At 39.5% G+C, this 21,737-nt stretch overlaps 1 protein-coding gene across 1 annotated transcript in view; it reads left to right on the top strand.

The window, feature by feature from the left end:
- VAT1L (vesicle amine transport 1 like) overlaps positions 1 to 21,737 on the top strand; it is a 45,821-nt gene that overhangs the window by 2,210 nt on the left and 21,874 nt on the right. Inside the window, exons 2-7 of the mRNA XM_065733130.1 lie at positions 3,225 to 3,354; positions 6,714 to 6,929; positions 17,195 to 17,337; positions 18,142 to 18,245; positions 19,088 to 19,143; positions 19,655 to 19,849. Coding sequence (XP_065589202.1) covers positions 3,225 to 3,354; positions 6,714 to 6,929; positions 17,195 to 17,337; positions 18,142 to 18,245; positions 19,088 to 19,143; positions 19,655 to 19,849 — 844 coding nt within the window. The remainder of the gene's footprint in view (positions 1 to 3,224; positions 3,355 to 6,713; positions 6,930 to 17,194; positions 17,338 to 18,141; positions 18,246 to 19,087; positions 19,144 to 19,654; positions 19,850 to 21,737) is intronic.

Below are 21,737 nucleotides of genomic sequence, written 5' to 3'. Positions count from 1 at the left end.
TATTAGCGTACGTGTTGCTTGATAGATGAGACAAATAGCTAAAGCAAACCCAGACAGACATTGCAGATGAGATGTGTGAGTAAGGGGTGGTGTCCTGCAATTACCTCCTTTTATTTTTCTTTGCTGTAATTATTTCTTCCTTGTGCCATTACATATGTGCGTCATGAGGAATGAAGTGGAAGTGGCTCTTCTGACCCCCGTGATTTTGAGATAGCAGCACTTATAAAAATTGAGAGCAAATACAAGAAATCCTAAGAGTAGCAGAGTGGGAGACAGTGTATCAATTTGCTTTGTAAAAGGAGTCTTGTTCCCACACGGTGGCTGTTTCTGGATGAAAAGCATGTGATTTTCAGGCAGTTTACTTGCTGGCATAAAAGGAGACTTTTAAGAACGCAGAACTCAGTACTCTTCTTTCCTCTGTATTTCAGTGACTTCTGTATTTAATATCAGCACTCTTACAGCGAAATAAGAAAGAACAAAAGCAACTCCTGTCCAAACCAGAGTGCTGACGTTGGTCTGTGAGATCTGATGTTTTGTAGTGGGAGTTCTGGGCTTCCTGCAGCACGTGGATCAGAGCAAAGAGAACCAAAGTGACCATTGCTGATCTGACGATGAAAGAAGACATAGAGTAGAATATGGTGCCCACAGAAGTTTCCACAGTTCGTAAAAAATGCAGCGCAGTTAAACCTCAGTAACATAAATGAATATTCAAGAGCCTCAAAGCTATTAAGGCAAAACATTGCAGACTTAGAAAGTCAGATTCAAAGATAATTCAGTTTTGATAAAGTGTGGCTTCAGTGATGGACACGTAAGTCAGTCTGTGTAGCTCACATCACTGTCCGTGCTGTTCTGCAGAGAGCTCCTTGCAGAGCCTCTGTGTCAGTGTACTGATGCTATCAGTAGTTTCTATGCTCCCCTATCTCCCTGTGCACAGAGCTGTTGATTTATGATGTCGAGTGTGAGACTGCAGGCAGTTGTGCACTTTTCCTCTCTGGGTCACTTCAGATTTACTCTTCTCCCTTTGCGTATGCGTGTTCTGAAAGTTCAGCAGTCACTTTCTTGTACTGCACACTAGAAGAGGCAACAAGAGATAAATGGTGTTTATTTTCTAGCATCTCTTACATTTTCTTGTGTTATTCTTTGCAGCCAAATTCCCCTTTTCCTGTATCTGCTGTAGGTTGAATCTCATGGAAGGATTTGACAAGCTGGGATGTCCTGGACATAGTTCCTAAGATAGCTACTTATTTTTGGGCTCTCCATTTGATTAAAAATAATAATAATTTGCTGGTTTTATCATACAACCCAGTTGTGCTTTCAGCTTTGTTGTTCTGGATAAGGCTTGTTCAGATCTGGCTGGTAAAAGAAGACAGTTCATTTATACAAGAGGGTGCAGAGGAATGAAACCAAGTGCATAAATGAGAGTAACGGGGACATGAAAACATATAGAGCTAAAGGAGAGTAAAGGTGAGGTAAACAAGGTGAAAAACACTAGAAGCAATTAGAAATGCTCTTCTAGCATTCATCCCAGGTGGTAATTAAAATAATAAAAACATGTAACTTAAGTATTGTGTACCTTGAGAGGGCTTTTTATTTTTCCACCTCATCACAAATGTTTTAGTATTAAATCTTTTAAGTTCACTGTAATATTAAATCTTTTAAGTTCACTGTAATAAGAATTTAATTCAGAAGATCATCACTGAAGTTAATGTCCTTAAGCACAGGTAGCCACAAGGTGCCTTGATTGTTTTTTTTCTCCTTTGTAGTGCTTTGGTTATGGTTGTTTTGTATTTTTTTTATGTGTTTGTTTCATGGTTGCTCATTTTTTTTTATCATTGTATCTGTTTTGTGTATCAGCTTTTCCATGGCAGTGCAGGGCTGGCCTTGGCCACTTGATAAGAAGTGACCTTTCAGAAATAATTTCAAAGCTCCAAATCCAATTGTGCCAAAACCCTCCTACCCTTCCACGTGGTAATGTAATGAGCTTTGTGAATCTGTATACCTCAATTACAAATGTTTACATGTGGTGAAATTTTTCTTCCTTTTTTTTTTCCTCCCCTCTCCCTGTTGACCTACATCTGATGAATGCTGTCTTGTCTTCGTGTTTGTGCTGTGCGTCTCTTCTGTCTTTGCTTATTGGGTCTGTTCAGCCTGTGTGCGTCTTGATTAGTGTCTGACTAAAGCTCCATCTCATAAATACTTGTACACATCAGTAATTTGATGTATCAGAGCAGTTGTTGGTATCATATGCATGAGTAGGACTGGCTGTGTGCATAGCTTCATAGACATGGGGGAGTTAGTGAGCAGCAATTCCATCTAACAGTGAACACAGGGCCGTGTTTTACAAGGATGGATTGATGCCGGAGCGTACTGTTAGAGTGTTGCTAGGGGAGTTAGAAGTGTTACCTGTATCTGCTGCATTTGTTCCAGGAGTCAGTGTGTATACGTAGTGGACAAACACAGGACCTTGACGTTGGTTTTTGGTTTGTTTCATTTTGTTTTGGAATCTGCCCACATTTTATTCAATAAAATTGGATGGCATACAGAAAACAAAGTAAAGATGCTTCAAGATTTTTTGCAAAGCTCATGCTATGGGGGGAACTGTGAACTTCTTGAACAGCAACCCTGAGGACTCCAAAGACCTCAGTAACAGTTGTGGAACTGTGTAAAAGTGGTTCAGGAGGAAGAGTTTTAAAGCAATGGCCTGTCTGAAAATTAACCACAGTTTGGATTCCTGCCTGAGGTGAATGCAGGATTCACTCCTGGAGTTGCTTCTGGATTTAGTACAGTTCCATCAGATTACTTTTGAACCAAAACACCTGCAGTGTCTGTTTTGTTGTTTGTTTGTTTCTTAAATAGAGCTGGCTTCATCTGCCAACTAGTGATGCATTCATGGAAATCATGATGTTTCCCTGTTAGGAATTTTAAATGGCCCTTGTGAATTTCTGCCCGTGACTCCTAGGCTCTGGGGAGCAGCTTAAGGATAGATGCAGTTGCCTTGAGCGTGTGCTTCTGCCTGCAGCCTGTGCAGCACTGCTGTGAAGTCAGCCTGCTCCGTATGTGAAGGATGGGAATGTCTGCTGGCTCACTCCTGTGCTGTGGAGCCCACGTTTTGATGAAGATTTCTGGCTTTCTCATCACTTGGGTCAAGATTTCCCCACTTTGCTTTGCTATTTGATAATAGTTCTGATTTTGTGTTGTTTGGTTTTTTTTCCTTTGTTTTATAGTGGTTTGAATTTTATTGACTTGATGGTACGCCAGGGGAATATAGACAACCCCCCTAAGACACCGCTTGTTCCTGGCTTTGAGTGCTCTGGAATCGTAGAAGCTCTTGGAGATAGCGTGAAAGGATTTGAGGTAATATTTTCTTTAATTTCAGGGAAAGACTAAATAAGCACCTTTTCACTGAGAATGTCATTGCTTGCTTTCTGTTCTGCCAGTGCCAGCAGCCTTCATCTCCCTGTTGAGATCTGGGTAATTTTTCCTTTCTGCATGAGAAACGTGAGGATGACCTCTTCAATTAGTTTCTGAAGCCACCACTATAATCTTCTTCAGATCCTTCCTGAAAAGTCACCTGTACCATGTGCATAACCAGATGGTTTTGTAGGAACTGATAAGCTTTAAGAACGTAAAAGAAGCTGTGTTAACTTTCCTTGGCCATGCTTGCTGTCATTATAGTTCAGTTCCTTGAAGCCGTGTGCTACTGATCCTAGTTCCTGTTCTTGATCTTGAGTTAACAAGGCCCCATCTATGATAAGCATTGTTTCTTACAACTTGTGAGGTGCAGATAATAATGGGGTCCTGATTCTGGGTATGTGACCTCCAATTGCCTGATGGAGTACTGATAAATGACAAATAGTTAAAAAGTTTTTGTAAACAGCACTGTGTTCTACGTATGCTCTTCATTATTGATATTAAATACATCTATTCCCTCCAATCTTGTACTTTGTTACTTACATTAGATATAACAATTCTGAAATAGGAAGCAGCTGAGTTAATCCATGTCAGTCTTAGCTATTTGCTGATTCTGTCATGTCATTAAGCATAATTGGATTTCTATATTCTTACTGTATATTGATCTTAAGAAGGCAATTACCTAAAATTTTGTTAAAATAATTTTGCTATTCCAGGAAAACTTCAGAAATTATCTGTTGAGTAAAGATGGCCATTTTTGATTCCAGTAGTGTCAATGATAATCTGCTCTTAGGACATTTTTCTATTTTCCCCTTCCTGCTTTGTCTCTGCCATGCAACAAATCACACTTTGTCAATATTTTGTGATAAACAACTGAAGAGAAAGTTCACTATTTGAAAAACCCTTTTGTTTCAGTTGTTCAGCTCTAGTATTCTATTAACTACAGTCCATTTGGAAGAATATCTTATGAAAGGACAATTGAAAGTTTTCTGATCTAGATCAGCATTCTTACTTTAAGTGTTCCTGCTATTTTTAAAGGACATCATAAGTCTACATCATATGATTCTTGTCTGAGTAACGGTGCACCTCAGTGAGTGTACTGGGTCTCTGAAGGTTATTACTTTGTTCTGACTGTAAAGCATGTTTGTGTTCCAGTGTATTTCCTGAAATCTAAACAAGTCACGATGGTTTACTTTTTACATGTGGTCTGCATAGCCATGGTGGTGTTTAAGTAATCCTAAAGAAGATCTGAAACTTAAAATAATGCTGTGCTCAGGTGTGAACCCATCACCAGAGGAATGTTCCAGAATGAAGATGCAATGATCTTCTGTTGGTTTCTTTATGGAACTTTTACATTGAATAGGATGCCAGATGCTCAATGTGTTGCTGACGTATGCTGTTGCCTCTGTTTGTAGTGACTGCAGGAATTGCAAAGATTGCGCCCTATATCTTATGACCTTCTTTCCCTTGGTAGATCCCTTCCAGTTCAAGTCCTGTTCAAGTTGCATTGTGCTCAGGCCATCTTATTGTTGAGACATTGCCAGCTCCTTATTGTCTTCACTAGCTGTAATTGCATTATTGTGTGATACGATGACATGGAGTGGCAGTCCATGTCGATAGAGATGTGTAAGAACATCATGAATAAAAGCCCTTTTATTTGGGAGCAGTAAAGTAATTCTTCTTCCTCCCACCAAAAGCAAAAGCTGATTTCTGCTGAGCTCAGATGCAGTAGGTGTGATCTATAGCTGTGGGGACAGTTCTTAGGAGCTGAGACCCAATCTGACATGATGTACAGGTTCGTATAATGTTCATAGTAAAATATGACTTTTATTATTATTAAGAGGTCCCTTGGGAATGACCAAGAGGGATCTCTCTCCTTTGCATTCTTTTTGGTAATCAGTTATGTTTGTTTGGAAGGATATAGGACATATGAACATGTTCACTAATTAATTGGAACAGACTTCAGATTTTATACACTTTGCTAACAGCAAAAGGGAATGACAGAATGGTTACCAGTGATGCATTGCTAATTTGTATGTGAATTTCAGACAGAGGAGGCATCTCATTGAAATCAGAATGACAGTTCTGTTTCAGCATCTTCATTCTAAGAGAGATACAAACCTTTCAGAACTGTCAGCAGCACCTTAGCATTTAGCAAACCCACAATATCCCAGAGCCAAAGTGATGACAAGTACTTGGGAGACCAGAATGTGCCTGTTCTACAAACGTTTGTCTTGAGGTACAGACACTGTGCTTTATTCCTTTGCTGTTGAATGTAGCTTAAATAGATCAAGAACAACACATGTTGTGAAAGCATTAGTGGTATTAGTAGAATGTAAGGTAGAGAATATGAGGCAGACAAGCACTTATTTTAGGGGAGAGCCTCATTTAGTTGTAGCTAAAATACCAAGTCCTAAAGTTTGATGCCTCTGCCTCATTGCTTATAGTGTGGTTCCATTGAAGAGGTACTGTCATGATTAAGGATGCTATTTTTACTGGTGAGTTATAGAATGACAAAGAAGCTGAAGGCAAGATAAAAAATGCATTGGAACCGCTGGGGGCAAGCTATTGCTGCAAAGCTGTAAGAGTCATGCCTGTGAAGGTTTTAATATGTGTTGGCCAGATGTTGCTTTCTGTGGCTCTCCGAAGTAGCCCTCATGGACCAGTTTCCCCTTTTATGCAAGTGTTGCTTTCTGGCTCTGATTGTACCCCTGAACCCATCTCAGAGCCATGCTGCCACTGCATACATCTGTGAAGGTTCACTGACTCCATTTAAAAAACCTGAAGCTGAAATGAAAACCATTATACAAATGTAAGAATTGATATATTTGGACCTCTGAAGTGTTCCTAGGAACAGCTTGACAGTTTCTGATATTACCATAAAGCCTTTATTTCTCCGTAGTGAAGAACTATTTCACTACTATATATTTTCTGAAGAAATGGAATAGTCAGATATTGCATTTGAGAAGGATATTTCATTGTTTCTTTGAATCCTGTCTTAGGCTCTGCGTGCCTTAGTATACAGGCATGGTTTTCATGTTTAAGATGTGGTGCATTTGAAGATGCAGTGTCAAATTCCACTGTGTTGCATGGCTGTAGAATTAGCAGTCATTATGGACCTCTGGTGCTACAATTGGTTAATTGAGCTGACAAAACTGGAGAGCAGCTACAGACAGTGTTCACTGTTATCTTTGCTATCTGTCATCCACAGCTTGAGTGAGACAGCCGCATATCTCAGAAGTTCAAGTCTGCAGTTTAAGTTGCACACACAACCTCAGTGTTTTTTTCATCCTCATTTGTAGATTGGAGACAGAATCATGGCTTTTGTAAACTACAACGCATGGGCTGAAGTTGTATGTACCCCGGCAGAATTTGTCTACAAGATCCCAGATGACATGAGTTTTTCTGAAGCTGCTGCATTTCCCATGAACTTTGTAACTGCCTACATGATGCTCTTTGAAGTTGCTAACCTAAGAGAAGGCATGTCTGTGCTGGTTCACTCTGCAGGAGGTGGGGTGGTAAGTCTGAGCTTCTCTTACTTTACTATCAAGTCACTGAAAAAAGCCAGATGCAGTTTGATTTGAAACCAATCTTTCCTATGTGAGGGATTGTGGTGCAGGGACTATATCAAAAAGTGATGCAAGCTTTCAGTGAAATAAAAATGCTCTGACAATCAACTCTACCCCAAAAAGCACTGAAAACGTTTAGAAGGTGCTCAGAAATCAACAATTGTTACCTCAGACTTTGTATCCCTAAGTTTCTGCTCTTTGTACTTCTTTGTGAAAGAACGCTGTAATGAAAGGATTACATACAGCTCCCTGCATGAGGTCTTCATGGTAACAGTAATCCTCCTTGCAGTAAATGGCCCTACTGGAATATTCCTGCAGGTACTGCATGCAGATGTGATGTTTCTCTGTGAAAGGCAGCGTACTTTTCTTCCTGTGTTGGGATTTAAAGCTGTGAAAACTACTATCATGCCAAATCTGAGGAAAACACCATACAGATGCAGAATTGGAGTGAGAGGTGGCTGCTGTGTGCTGCATTTTAGGTTGTCAATAAAGAGGCATTGCATTGCATGGGCGTAGCAATGGCTGAATGGATTGGGTGGAATACTAGGGCACACAGTGATATGAGAAGGCAGCATTTGGTGTTACCAGTTGCTTAAAATATCTTTGGAAAAATCTCTCTTGAATAAAATATTAAGACACCTACATGGAAATCTGTTTTGGTTAGAAATTATGCAGTCCTCTTCTGTAAGACAGATTTTATGACCTTAGAACATGAGCTGATCTCAACATTTTAAATTAGAGTGCCTCCTCTGTTTTACTCTTATGCCTTATTAACACTAAATTAATATTTTGTTGTCTGCTGAAGTACCTGGTAGGCAGCCCCAAACACCTTTTCCCTGATTCTATGCCCTTAGACCTTATTTCAAGTTCTCATGTAAATGAAGTCTGTAATCAAAGGAATAAATTCATCAGTTCCCTGCATAAAGTATTTTTAGCTAACGATAATCCTGCTTGCAGTTAATGATCCTCTTGGAAAACTTCTGTAAATGAATGGAATTTATAATCTTATTATGTTTCAGCTCAATACAACCTAGAGCATTATGGCTGACTTTATTGTTCTATAACATTAAATCTTTTCATGTGGAATTTAGGACTGTTAAAACAACTGGAGGCCACACATTCAGAGGAACTGGATATTCAGTAGGACTTTAAGGCTGTGTGTTTACCTGTAAGGCCACGAGCCCAGCTGACTCTATATGGACCCAGGCTGAGCAAATTGAATTAGCAAAACACCCAAGAGTGTGTGCATATGCATAACTTCAGAGAAAATGGACTATTAGAATAGACCGTCTAGACTGTCTCTATTAGGATACAGTGTCCTTGCTACATTTTTCTTTTTTTTTTTTTTCTCTCCCTTTTTTTAGCTTCACTCATTGCTATTACTTCATCATCATCTTCCTTAAGCTCTGTGAACACTAAAGCTTTTCCCATTCCTTGGTAGGTCTTACAGGTAAAACCTCATTCTGCAGATGGGATTTTCCGCTCCAGATTTCAGAAGAAATGTTGTGAAGGGATGTATTCCCCCGTAAACCACTCTTATACTCTGTTAATCCTCTGAAAAATATAACAACCTCAACCGAGCAAATTATTTTCATGAAGTGCTTTGCTAATAAAACACAAAACTGTCACTGAAGTCACTTTGGGAAGAGATTTGTGTGTGTGTGTTATTGCTTTAATAGATACGAAGTCCATTAGCATTTTCAGCAAGTAGAAAACCTGTCCAGTTCGTTTTTAAATGCCACAGAAATTCCAGAATGCTCTAATGAGACAGTAGGCTCCCTGTGGAACAAGAAGCTTGTAATTTTCTTTTCTCATTATACACGATCATTATTTTAGCCACTTCAGGCAGTTTATTAAAAAGAAGAAATAAATGAACTTGTTGCTTCAGACACTTTTGTGAGGTTCTGTGTTCTGCTCCTTAAGGAGAATCCTGCAGCTTTTGCAAAAGAGGAGTCAGGAAAAATTCTCCGGGACCTTGTGTTGCCTTGATTTGTTTATGTGGCCTTGTTTCTGTTTATAGATATTTTTGGTAGGGAGGAATCTACGAAACTGCTTTCACATCTGTGCCTGGGGTTTGTGTAGTATGTGATGGTATTATTTGGTGTGTGACTGGGTGTTTTAGTTAAGGCGATCTACTTCTGGAAGTTTCAAAGGATATCATAAGATAATGTAGAATAAAAGGAAATGCTCCCTGCCTCTGGCTCAGCTGAAAGGTCAGGGCATCATTTGATCTTCAGGGTAGGAAAGATGGCTGGTTGTAGGGAAGCATCTTGCCTCTGAACCAGGAGGAGAAATGCAGGCAGTCACAAACTGCTTGTAATGCTGCATGTTGTATCCTTCCATCTAATGAGAAAGACCTGCTGCACTGCTTAGATAAGGGGATTTGAAAGAAGAGACTGTGTTTACTTTGTTTCCTAGGGTCAGGTTTTTGATTTTGACTGTTTGGAATGGGAGCTGCAGTGTTTTGTTTCTCCTATGTCTTTTTATCTGTTGAGATGGGAGAAGTTAAGAGAAACTCTGTCAGTTATCCTGGGAGGTGAAGTAGGCTAGAGAAATATTTGGGGCCTTCTGGCTATCATTTTTCATCAGCCATAGATAAGAAATTAATATCTTGCAAATCTTATTCCTCTGTTGCAAATCAAGATGTAACAAGAGCAAGGCTGGTCACAGGCTATGCTTAGCACTTCTGCTGAAGTGGACCGCTATGCTGAGTGTCAGGGCAGTTCAGTACTTAACAAGATAAAACTGTGCAGAACACAGGGGTTTAAATGCTTAAAGTGTAAGTGCCCTTCTGAACTGATTGCTAAAATGGCGAGGTCAGTTGGCAATGAACTTTAAAAACTTACATGTTACACGCATAGAAATCAAAGCTCAAAAGTGTGAGGGGTTTGCAAGAACATACTGCAGGGCAAATACCCAGGTGAGAAAGTAGATTAATTTAACTGCAAAGCTCTATAATTAAGGTTTGAGATGTCTGTAAGGCAGTGGTAGAGTAGGTCCCTTCACTAATATACTCAAAAGTCTTTTTTTTTTTCATTTTCTTTTTTTTTTCCCAAGGGTAGCAAGGTGGCAAGTGAAAAAATAGAGTGAGAAAACATTAGCATGCACTCCCCTGGGACTGATCTGCCATGTGAAGCAATTAGTTCTTTAAAATGAAGACTGTTCAAGTCAGTGCATTCGGTGTAAGTTTCAGTACAGGCTTGTATGAGATTACATTAATAATTTGAAGAACAGCTCTATAAACTTGTGAACTGTATCTTGGATTAATTGAATTAGTGTATTTTACAGGATTGCTGTATTTAGAAAAAAAAAAAAAGGAAAAAAACCACCATCATCCTTTCTAGCTGTAATAAATCCAATTTCTATATTATATCTGCTTGGAAGATGAATTCTTTCATGGATTTAGATTTCTTAGAGTCTGCCATTCTGCCCATTTGCTCATCTGTTTAGTTTTTATGTACTGCCTATTCCAACTGTTCAGAGCACAAAACATTGGTCATCTGCCACAGCCATGTAAACGCTTCGATGTCATTGCTTAACACCCCAGATACAAGGCAGAATTACTTTCCATTACTTGCCAGTTCTTTCACATTTCAGCCTCCCAGCTGTAACTAGGCTGCTTCTAACGCAGAAATATTGATTGCTGCCCTGAAGCTGTGATCTGACCTTCCTTCCACGCTCAGCAGAAGAGGAAGTAGAGGAAGTTATAGATGCAAGCTCTCGTATTTGAATTTGAAGGATAAATCTGACTTGGCAACAGATTTAGGTCATCCTGGCAGGATTGGTTACTGGTTGGCAGGAACCCTTATTTTTATTTCATCTCCCCTGCATAAATTGCAAATATTTGAGGATGTGTTCCAAAACGAATCACCAAATTGGTGATATTTATCTGGCAAAGAACTGGCGCTCTTTAGTAGTTAATCCAATGGTATCACAGGAACCCCTTCAAAAGAAAGATCAGATTTCTTCTTAAAAGAAAACAAAAATGACCAAAAAAAAAAAAAAAAAGAGATCTGCATTTATCCCTTCAAACTTTCCCTGCCCTGTCTTACCTGGTGAGAAGTCTTGCTCAATTTTCAGGCTTAATTTGTATCCCTGTTATCTTCTGTCACCCCTTAATTTAAATTAGCTATCCTTTCATCTTCAGACAGATTTTTTCATATCTGTTTGGTAGTATGTATATTTGTATATGGTTACAAGGAAGATGCTCAGAATCAAATCTTTCTTTAGCCTGTGTTTTTCAGGTTGAAAGCAGGTTTGCTTATTCACACTCCACTTCCATAAGGTCAGATGTGTGTTTCCTTGGGCATCCCACACACACTACTTCACACGGAAATATTTGCTGGGCTTTGGGTGGCTGCAAAGCAGCAGTGGGCAGTCTGAAAGCCAGCCTTCTAAAACAGGTCTCTTACTCCCTGATCCTTTTTAACCTTGTATGGGCTCATGGACTGATAGAATTTAGGTCTGTCTGCACGTAGCAGGTAGGAGTACATTAAGTAGCACTCTTGACCTGTGTTGGAGTTAGTTCTTGAATATGTGTAATTGGAATCTACTCTACTTTTCCTGATGGTCTTGACCAGCATATTGCACAACAGCATTACATCTTCCCAATTTGACAAAACCTTCATCCAGTACCTTCCAGCCTGCACTGGCTATTTTCTTCTTAGTAGTTCATAGACATGCTGCACTTAATAAATGCACCCCAAGTGCTTTTCTCCTGTTTCATCTCTGTCTGAAAAGGAAGAGAATAAATCAGCCCACACAAAGCTGTGTGTAACCAAGGCTGGGCTGCTTTCAGCATCCAAGCTGTCTCACTTGAAGCCAGACAGGGTATCTTTACGTTGTGATGCCCTACCACGTGAATGCCTCTAAAGTAATGGATGTGCTCCCTAAGCCGAGGAAAGTCCCAGTGCCATGCCCGAGTCTATTTCCAAACACTGCCTCAGAGCATAATCTGTTAATCAAACACAAAAGCTTGGCAAGCCGTATGTAGAAAGCAGTTTTCCTGACCAAAGCAGGCTATGGTCTCTGGAGGCCTTTCTTTCTGTGCTCCCCAGAGGACGTGTCCTTTCTCCGTGTCCCCTGCTGCATCACCTCACAGGCTGGCACTGCTGAACTCTTCCTCAGCTGTTCTGCCTTTTCTGATAGAGTTTGTGGCAGGTGAATGTTGGTTGGTGTAGAGGGTTTGCGCCATGTGTAAACACAGCCATGAGTTTTGGTTGCACCCTAACATCACAATTTTTCAAGGGAGGAGGAGAAAATATCCCCTGATTTTTGCAGGAAGTCAATCTTAGGGTAAAAAGAGATTGTTACCTCACCGTGACTCTCCTGCTCCCTCTCCTCCCAAACTTACTGTGGTGTACTGAGTGTAGCAGATGCTGCCTTAACGCCTGCTCTGTTTGTCCACTCTGCAGTGTTCACTTGAGTTCTTGGTTTCCAATTTCCTCCGCTGTAACAGAAAATTAACACCCTCAGGAGATGCAGAACTGTGCCACTGGCTTCTCCTGACACCACAAAAAAGATTTCCTTCATGCCAAGAGATCTGTAGATATCCTCTCTTGCAGTTTTCTTGTTCTTTGTGTACTTCATACCACCTTCAAATACAGATATGTGGCATCACTGCATTTGGGAAGCGTGAGTTATCTTCATGTTCAGTTCCAGACAGCTTTTGTGTGCAAGTGTATGCCTGAATGAGTTCTGAAATGCCATAGCACCTCAGGGCTGCAAAAATGTACTCCTGAAGTGATCATTTCTTACTGATGCTATTCTCACAGATGCAGTTTTGCTGGGGGTTATCTTGTAGATGTTTTGTTCACTCCTGCTGTAAGGCTGGGCTCAGCTTTTTGTATAACAGTGAATTATAAAGAGCAAAAAGAGCACGTGAAAGACTACTGATGTGTGACTGCTGAACATCAGTGCAGACTGGTCTGTCTTGTGCCTTTTGCTCAGAACCTTTCAGGAATTCAGGAATTTCTTTATAATTCAACCACTGTTAGTATCACTAAGCTGATTAGATGAGTAAATTTTCATGGTAGTCATGCTTTTCATACTGACTTTTCAATGTCTGTGACATTTACATGTTTTTAACTTTGAAATTGCTTGAATGAACAAAGCGGTCTGTTTCATTTTTGTTTAAAATCTGCTTTTCCCTTCTTTCATGTCATTATCTCAGTATGAGAAGTTTCTGATCCCACAGGTTTGAAGTTGGATTTTAAAGCAAACAAATGTGAAGAAATTTCAGTCTTATTACTGGAACTAAAACTGATAGAAGCTTATCCACTTAAAATAGATTCTATAATAATCACACATTTAGATTAGGTTCAACACACTGATGTCACAAATTGTCAGGACCCCTTGAAAAGGAATCCATCAAGCAGACTTTGAAGCTATTGAGACGCAAGTCTCCTGTGCCAAGTGCAGTGCACGAGACATGCTTTGCTTCCACAGACACTGCAATCCCAGCTGCTCATCAATTTGAGGACAGTGTGGAGTTCTGTATGATAAACTGTGTGTGTGTACGTAGCAAGATTGCTGTGAAGGTAATGCTTTCTATTGATCTCCATGGAAACTACAGCAGGTATAAAGAGGACAATAACTATTGATAGAGCAAATTCTCAGCTCCTAAAGACTGTTTTTCAACGTATTCACCGCCATGAGCTGTGCATTTTTCCCAGCAATGAACAAGCCCCACTGCCATACCAGCAGCATCCATTTCTAATGTCGGACAGAGATAATAAAATAGGAGTCATTACTTTCAGAGCAGTCCTCCTACATAGATTTTAAAGCAGATTAATACCCTTGTGAGGAAATATTAGTAACCATGTCTTATCACTTCATTGAAGCAATTGATCTGTTTATGCAAAAGCAGCTAAATCTCCTTAAATGTAAAATTAAGTATCCATACAAGAGTTACTTTTTCTGCCCTTTATCAGTTTTCCCTCCTTCAGGAAGTGTCTGCTTGATAAACTTGCAGAGAAGCAGAAAAGTTAGCCTATGTGTGCCAAAAGAGGTTCAGAAAGCAAAGAGCAAGGTCTTGCATTTGGGTTGGGGTAATCCTAGAAATGTATGCAGTGTGTACAAACTGGGAGAAGAACTCCTTGAGATTCTGTCTGGGTAGGGGGCTAAGAGAAGACAAACAGCCTTTCTTCTGCCTACCACAGAGTAGTTTAGGGGAAGGGAATGGCTTTGGAATGCAAAGGAGATAGTAGTGCCCTATGGTCAGGATGAGTGTGGTGGGGCAGGAGTCAGCAAGGAGTGTGTACCTGCTCCTCCATACCCCAGGGAGGAGGATGCGCTTCCATCCAGCTGCAAAACTCCTTGTGTGCATTTCTTTTGTACACCGTGGACATTCTGAACACTGGGGCCCCTCACATTTGCAATTAACATGTATAGTGCTCTACAACGAAAGCTGCTAATCCAAAAGTAGCTAAATGACTTGAGGGATTAGGAAAGAGACTTAAGAGCGACTTGCATAGCTGCAGTGCTGTTCTGGAGCTTAGTGGAATTCCACAGAAATGAGTGAAACATTTGAGTTCATAGGGTGAGTTCAGTTCTCCTGTTTAGGTGGGGTAAGCTTGCTAAGTCCAGTATCAGCCTTTATTCCTATGTTTTTGAAATTCAAATATTAGGAATACTTTGCATAAAAATATCCCAAACCAAGGCTGGTCAGGATCTTCAGAAAGCTGTAGAAGAATGTCTCATGGAATTGACTCAGAAGAATTCAGTGATCTTATTCATCCAATTATAAAAATACTGGTCATGTGAGTCAGTGTTATGGTTTAAGGATCCACAGAAATCTGGAAAGTATTCTCATGTAGGGTGGTCTTAGATACGCTTATCTCTATGGGGGGTGGAAGGAAGAAAATAGGTTGTGATGTTTTATATGCATTTCTCCTATTCATCTGTCGGTCATTTAGTTAAGTGTTAATCAGGATTAAAACGTGTCCTACTCTAATGTTTGACCTTTTAAACATATCCTGTCTTTGATTCAGGATACACTCGTCATCCCTTGTCTTCCTGAGTTACACTGAAAGTGTGGAAAACAAATTAAAGAACAGATCAATAATTTCAGAACTTTGCTCAACTTACATATGGTATAAATACCAATGCAGCTATGCAAATTATGTGTGTAATGGTCTTCTGGAAGACATAGAAAATGAGAAGGTGATCACTAATGAAAGTAACAGGCAAAGGACAGATGCAAAAGTCAGATTAATGTAATTGTAATTTTATGTTTTTGGAGGCTTCAATCTGAGTTGATAAGAAATAGAGAAAGGAAGTATGAGAAGAGTAAAACTGTGCTGCTAGAAAACATCTCGTCATGTGATGTTTTCCCCCAGGAAGACATTTGCCTATGATTTCTATTAGATTAAGGATTCCAGTCCAGGAAAATAGTGGATGATTTTAAAAAGAAAAGGTCAATTATGTTTGGTATTGGATTATTGTGTATGAATCTACCTACGTTCAGGTCTGGGTCCTGCTGTAAGTTTCTGCAAGCTGTTGGTCATGTTGTTCAATTTGCTGTGCTATTTCCACTTCTCACCTGTAAAGGAAGAATTAGAATGCATCCCTCCCTTGTTCCCTTCTCTTCACCTGTTAGAATCTGCCCAAAGGATCACAGAACTGCACTTGCTGTATGGGTGTTTACTAACTCTATTTGCGTGTCGCCATACAAAAATACTACTGTCATCCTCTTGAGATGTTCAGCTTTGATGATTGTCACTAGCAATTACATTCAGCATTAAATGGGAAGATGCCAAGACCCCAGGGTATGCAGGATTATCCAATTATTCTACTGTAAATAAAAGCCAAGCGCTGATTACTGGTATTTACATACTAATAATCAGAGTTTCTGGTTTGAATGAGCTGAAATGTGTTTATCCATGGATGATTTTACTGGTCATGCATGCTGTTTACAAATGACAATATTTGGGCTGTAAGTGTAAGTAAGAATCTGATAAATTCATTTAGATGTAATATCCAGAATCACAGTTTTGTTTCTTGCTTCTGGGGATATCCATGTAACCCTGCTATCTCCAGTGGAATAATGTGGTTGCAGTGAGAGGTGGAATTTGGCTACCAGAAGTCTGTCTTATTTTGTTATTACAGTTTCTATAACTGAGGGATACTTGTACAGTGTGGTACCTGTGTGTCAGTGGACACTATGAGTGTGTGTAGATTGGGAGGAAGTCAGGCGTGCCTGTCATGGAGCATTACGAACTTCTCTTTTTCACTACTGTAATTTCCATCATGGCAGTAGAATGAAACTGGAGTTCTGTTTCAGAGCCCAGAAATTAAAAACATAACATGAAATACACATATTATTTACTGCAAGAAATTCCTACAAGTTCATTTAAACACAGACGTAGGGAAGAATAAGCTCACTCTGTGAAAGTCATGGAACTGAGAGGAGAACAACTCCCCTGTCTGTGCTTGAGGGCATTCTCTCCCCTTCCCTGCTGATTAGTTTTGAAGATGAGGCACTGGGCTCTGTGGACCTGTTAGTGTGATTCATGGCTATTCCTGCATTCTGAAACATCAGTAATAATTATTGTTATCTAGAAGAGGGAAAACAGATTTGCTGTACTACGCAAGATTTGCCACACCAGACTGATATCTCCTACTGAAACTAGAAGAAAATGTTATCACTTAGAAAAAGTAGACTGTATATTGCACTGGGACCACAGGAATCTGAGGGATAAAAGCTGTATCATTATCCAAACCAGTTATCTGCCATAAATTTTGTTATGGCAGAAAGTGCTGTGAGGCCTTGTGAACAGAGGTTAGAATCACATGTGGAAGCAGACACAACTGTTCCGAGGTACAGAGTGCCAATGTTACTCAAAGGATATGTGGGGAAAATGCAGAGTAGAAAGTGTGAAATATTTCTGATGTTCTCTTTCAGCAATCATTTTTTATGTTCCTTGTAAATTCATGCGGTTTCCACTAAATTACACTGCCTTTGTTAAAAGAACAAGAGCTCTTTTCCAATACAATTCATTTAATCTTGGTAATTACTTTGTCTTCAGGATATCCATCTGATTTAAGGGTGCTTTTTCCTAAGACTGAATTACACTGCACTGGCAAAAAAAATCAGTGTGGGAAGTGCTTGCACATTCGGGGTTGGATTTTGCCCTGTCGTGAAAGAATCGGTAACTGCATAGACTGACTGCCAGTTTCCATGTCAATGAACTAACATAATAATGTGCTTGCAGGGTCAAGCTGTTGCTCAGCTCTGCTCAACCATTCCCAACGTTACTGTTTTTGGAACAGCTTCATCTTTCAAACATGAAGCAATCAAAGACTCAGTAACTCACCTGTTTGACAGAAATGCAGACTACGTGCAAGAAGTAAAAAGGTATTTTTTTTTTTTTTTCCTGAGCATGAGTTCCATAGTATCTGGCAAAATACCATGAAAAACACTGGGCTGATCATATCTATGGGAAGAGATTACACTACTGAGTTCGGGAGCTGAAGTTACTAAAGATGAACTGTTTAGATCTGCACACTACAAGTAACAAAATAGCAAGCATCTCCTTATTTCTTTATAAGCAGCGTAAGATTTGAAAGTAAATACAGTGGGAAGAAAAATACACATGACAACAGAAGACTCCACAGCTATCTGCATATGTAGTAGCTTTCTGTAACTTAACAGAGTAAAAAGTTTTCAGTGAATCTGAATGCTGTCCACGTTTTAGAGGAGTTCTCTGGTGTGACTCTGCTGGTGCTTCTCTCTTCTGCCAGAGACTGATATCACAGCATGTGATGTCTGTTTTAGCTGCGGATCCTTAGGTTCTGTTTGTTTACATTTAGATTAGAGTCATCCTGTTGCCTTCTGAAATCCTGCATGCTTTGTGTGCTTCTGTTTCCATGTGTAAGCTTTCAAATACCTTTTTTTTTTTCAGTTTGCCTGACTGCTTTTAGATAGTGGTCTCAATAAAGGTGGCAAAATTTTGGAATGAATAAGAAAATCTTAGGGAAAAAATGTCTTTTTTATTTTACTTGACAGATAAATAAGAAAAAATGCTTCTTCCTGCATCTGGTGTCTGCTAAAATACTGAGTTATATAGTTGGGCATAACACAATACATTTCTCAGTCACTCCAAGGCTTAAACTACTGTGAATCCTATTGCAAAGTGAGCTTTCTTTCTTGTTTGTTTAGAATCTCAACAGAAGGGGTAGATATTGTTTTGGATTGTCTGTGTGGAGAAAACACTGGGAAAGGCCTCAGTCTTCTCAAACCACTCGGGACTTACATTTTATATGGTGAGTGAAAGCAGACAGGAATATATTCCAAACTAAACCTTTGCTAAGCTTAAAACCATCCAAGCCACTCATTCCAAACCTGGATATCAGTATGGGTGGCCACCATGTGATATTTTAGTGTTTCAACCATTTTCAGTCAAGGATTTTGGTATATAAGATATGGACAGGCTAAATTCTTGAGAAACAACAGCTAATACAGAGAAATTCTTAGATCAAAACCATCTGAAAATAAATGTGTGTTTGAGGCAGTTAAATGCTGAATTCTGCAAGAGGAGCTTAGGAGCAAGCTTGGATCTCTCATTCTTCACACCACAGGAGTCACACAGGCCAAAGAGCTGTAGCTTAGAGCAGGCAGGAGGGAAGCTTAGAGGAAGCTTTCAGAAAGAAAACTGGCATTTCTGTTGACACGACTTTGAGGAATTCAGGCACAGGTTTCTGTTAACACATTTACAGTTATGTACGTGGAGTGCTTCACGTACTGAGTCAGCACATCTTGCCTGCAGTCCTGCCAGGTTGCCTCGTTGTTTGTTGGTAACACTACCACAGTCAGCCAAGCTTCCAGACTTGTAGTCCGACCTTTGATGGTCAGATATATTTATCTGCTGATGGAAGAGAGGACATCACTGTGTGATAGATGCTGCATATTTATAGAGATGAATGTTATTTTACTGGGAATAAATGGAGAGATACAGAAGAGATTTGGTATCAGAATGACTAGTAGCATTTAACCTGTTCCTGGTTTTGAAAGAAACTTTCTTGGAATATAAACATTTCTACCTATAATAAATGGTTTGATTGTCAGCATGTAGTAAGTTATGTGTCTATGAACTCATCTTTTACAGGTTCATCTAACATGGTTACTGGGGAGACAAAAAGCTTCTTCAGTTTTGCAAAATCAGTGAGTGTCCCAGCACCGTGATTGCATTCTACTTTCCTCTAACCTCAGTCTTTTCTGATGTTCCTAAATAGAAGTTTCATGGTTGCGTAGTGATCTGACATGTTTTATTCCAATATGACAGCTATACAGGAATTGAATCTGTAGATTGTAAATTGAATCTTTGAATTGTTATCTATCAGGCATACATCTGTAAAAACAAAGCTGGATAAGCAGTGTATAGTTCCTTGTTTTGAGAACAGTCAAGAGCTGTTTGCAAAAGGTGGGAGATCCATTATTTCCAGTGCCGAGTCCTAAAGCTTGACACACAAATGTGTTTTATTTCTGCATGTCAGTCATCAGCTACCTGCTTTTTAGCCTTTTAAATAAAATCCTTATGCTTCTCTTGGCTGTTATTTGAGAACTGACAGATGAGTCATGTAGCATATCTGCATAGATAGCTTTCTTTGTCAAGTTTTTGGTACAGTTCATGAAGATTGTTTCTCTAACTCTGCTGCTGTTTTTTCCTTTCCAGTGGTGGCAGGTTGAGAAGGTGAATCCCATCAAGCTGTATGAGGAGAACAAAGTCATTGCTGGATTTTCTCTCTTGAACCTACTTTTCAAACAGAATCGAGGTGGCCTGGTCAAGGTTGTGATGGACAAACTCCTAAATCTATACAACAATAAGAAGATCAAGCCTGTAGTTGATTCCTTATGGGCTTTGGAAGAGGTAGGAGCAAAAATTTGTTTCCACCTATTGAGTTTTTTTTGTTTGTTTGTTTTTTAAGTATATGCTTTCTTAGGTGCAAAATTGGTTTTAAATCTGTATTCATGCATTTCTTTAGTAAATATTTCTGGAGTCTGAAGCGCTCTGTGCAACATTCTTCAAAATACTGACAAAATGTGGGTTTTCAATCTTAGAAAATTGTTGCTGATTCCTAAGTGCATGAAACTCATGACTAACTAGTGCAGCATGAAGTGCAAATGTTGTAATTGAAGACAAAATATACTTTAAGGAAAAGATCAAATACATAAGCTTTACTTCTGTTTTGTGCTTGTGAACCTCTGAAGCTTGAAGCTTTTTATGAAGGTACTGAACACATATTACAGACAGTAAATTAGAATTCTCTTTAAATGTATGTTAATCCTCCAGTGATTGATTTTTTTTTTCCTTCTTATTACTCAGTTCTCCTTAAAGAAATGTAAATGGACTAATCTGATCACAGGCTGTAGTGACAAGCCCCTTGACCAAAGAAAACTTTATCACCTAAAATGCTTATACTTAAAATGACAGTAAATGAACATAAATATTTTCAGAGGTTTGAGCAGACATTTACATACAAAGAAATGCCATGATTGTTGCAGCACTGCCAGATTCAGCTTTATTTGTCTATGAAGTGCATTGAGCCTGACACGTCGTTAAGATACGTAATTGCATAAGAATGCAGAATGTGAATTGTGGTTGCACAGTTTCTCTTCAGAAGATGCTGTAACAAAATTCTGGCTTAGTACATCAGCTTGTATTATTGTGCATCCATGAGGAAACAGTAGTTATCAGACAACAAAGTGTGTTATTATTAACGTTTTAAAGTTCTGAACGGCCTGATGCATTGCAAAGGTTCAGCAGGCTTCAGAGTGCCTGGGCCAGGTGTTAGGAGAGGAAGGTGGGTACTGCCTCAGGTCATGCAGTAAGGGAGCTATGAGCATCTCATCCTATCTCTACACCTGCTCTTAGTGTGCCCCAACATGGCACTTCATGTTTCCCAAGAGATGCAAATGATCCAGCAGTATATGGACTCTGTTTGTTCCTCTCCAGCAAAACAGAGAGCAATTACATTCTCATCTGTATCTTTCCTGAGGAATCTGTTACTGTTTGTTTAAAATGTCTGCCTGGGGCTGCACTGTCACTAACACCAGCAGCCTTAGCCTTACCAGCCAGTGGTGTGAAGGGTGGCATTCAGCTCACCCGTCGCACTGAAATGGCTAACTATTAGAGAGAAATCAGATGTGGTTAAGAGCAGCTGGCTCAGAGCTCAGGCAAGGCAAAATTGCTCTGTCCTTGTCTGAATGGGAGAGCACTTTTAAGAGCACTCTGAAGTAGAACTGCGTTCACATTTTGAGTTTTGCTGTGCTTTCCCTTGTTTATTTAGTAAATAACTTTACAAAGCATTTAAAACATTCAAGTGGCAGAAGGCTAGATAAGCATTCTGCAATTTCTTGTTCATATACTTTTCAAATTTTGGTAAGAAAAAGATCATAAGAATAGTAGCAGTGTCTTTGATCAAGATATTTCAGGCTAGAATGTGAAAAATTACACATAGTAGGCTGATCTTAATAGCCAACATGATGAGAATTTGTTGGGAGACTTCTGTTTGATAACATTTCATCTAACATTTGGCAGTAACATGTACCATCCCTAGCATTAGATTGCAAAATGTGTAAATACATCTGTTAAAGAGTGCAGTCGAGGAAACCAGAGCTCATTTATCACTCCTGCTCATTTTTCATCTGCTGACAATTTACAAAGAAATTACTGGCTATATCTTCAGGGGTCTAACAGCACCAGAGATGTCCTCAGTCCATTGCAAACTATTTCTGAATTATTATTCGTTCTGGGC

Source organism: Cyrtonyx montezumae, unplaced genomic scaffold (assembly GCF_038088225.1).
Source record: "Cyrtonyx montezumae isolate F1298 unplaced genomic scaffold, pur_monq_1.0 scaffold_17, whole genome shotgun sequence".
Lineage (NCBI taxonomy): Eukaryota > Metazoa > Chordata > Aves > Galliformes > Odontophoridae > Cyrtonyx > Cyrtonyx montezumae.
This window is presented reverse-complemented; position numbering and strand designations above follow the sequence as displayed.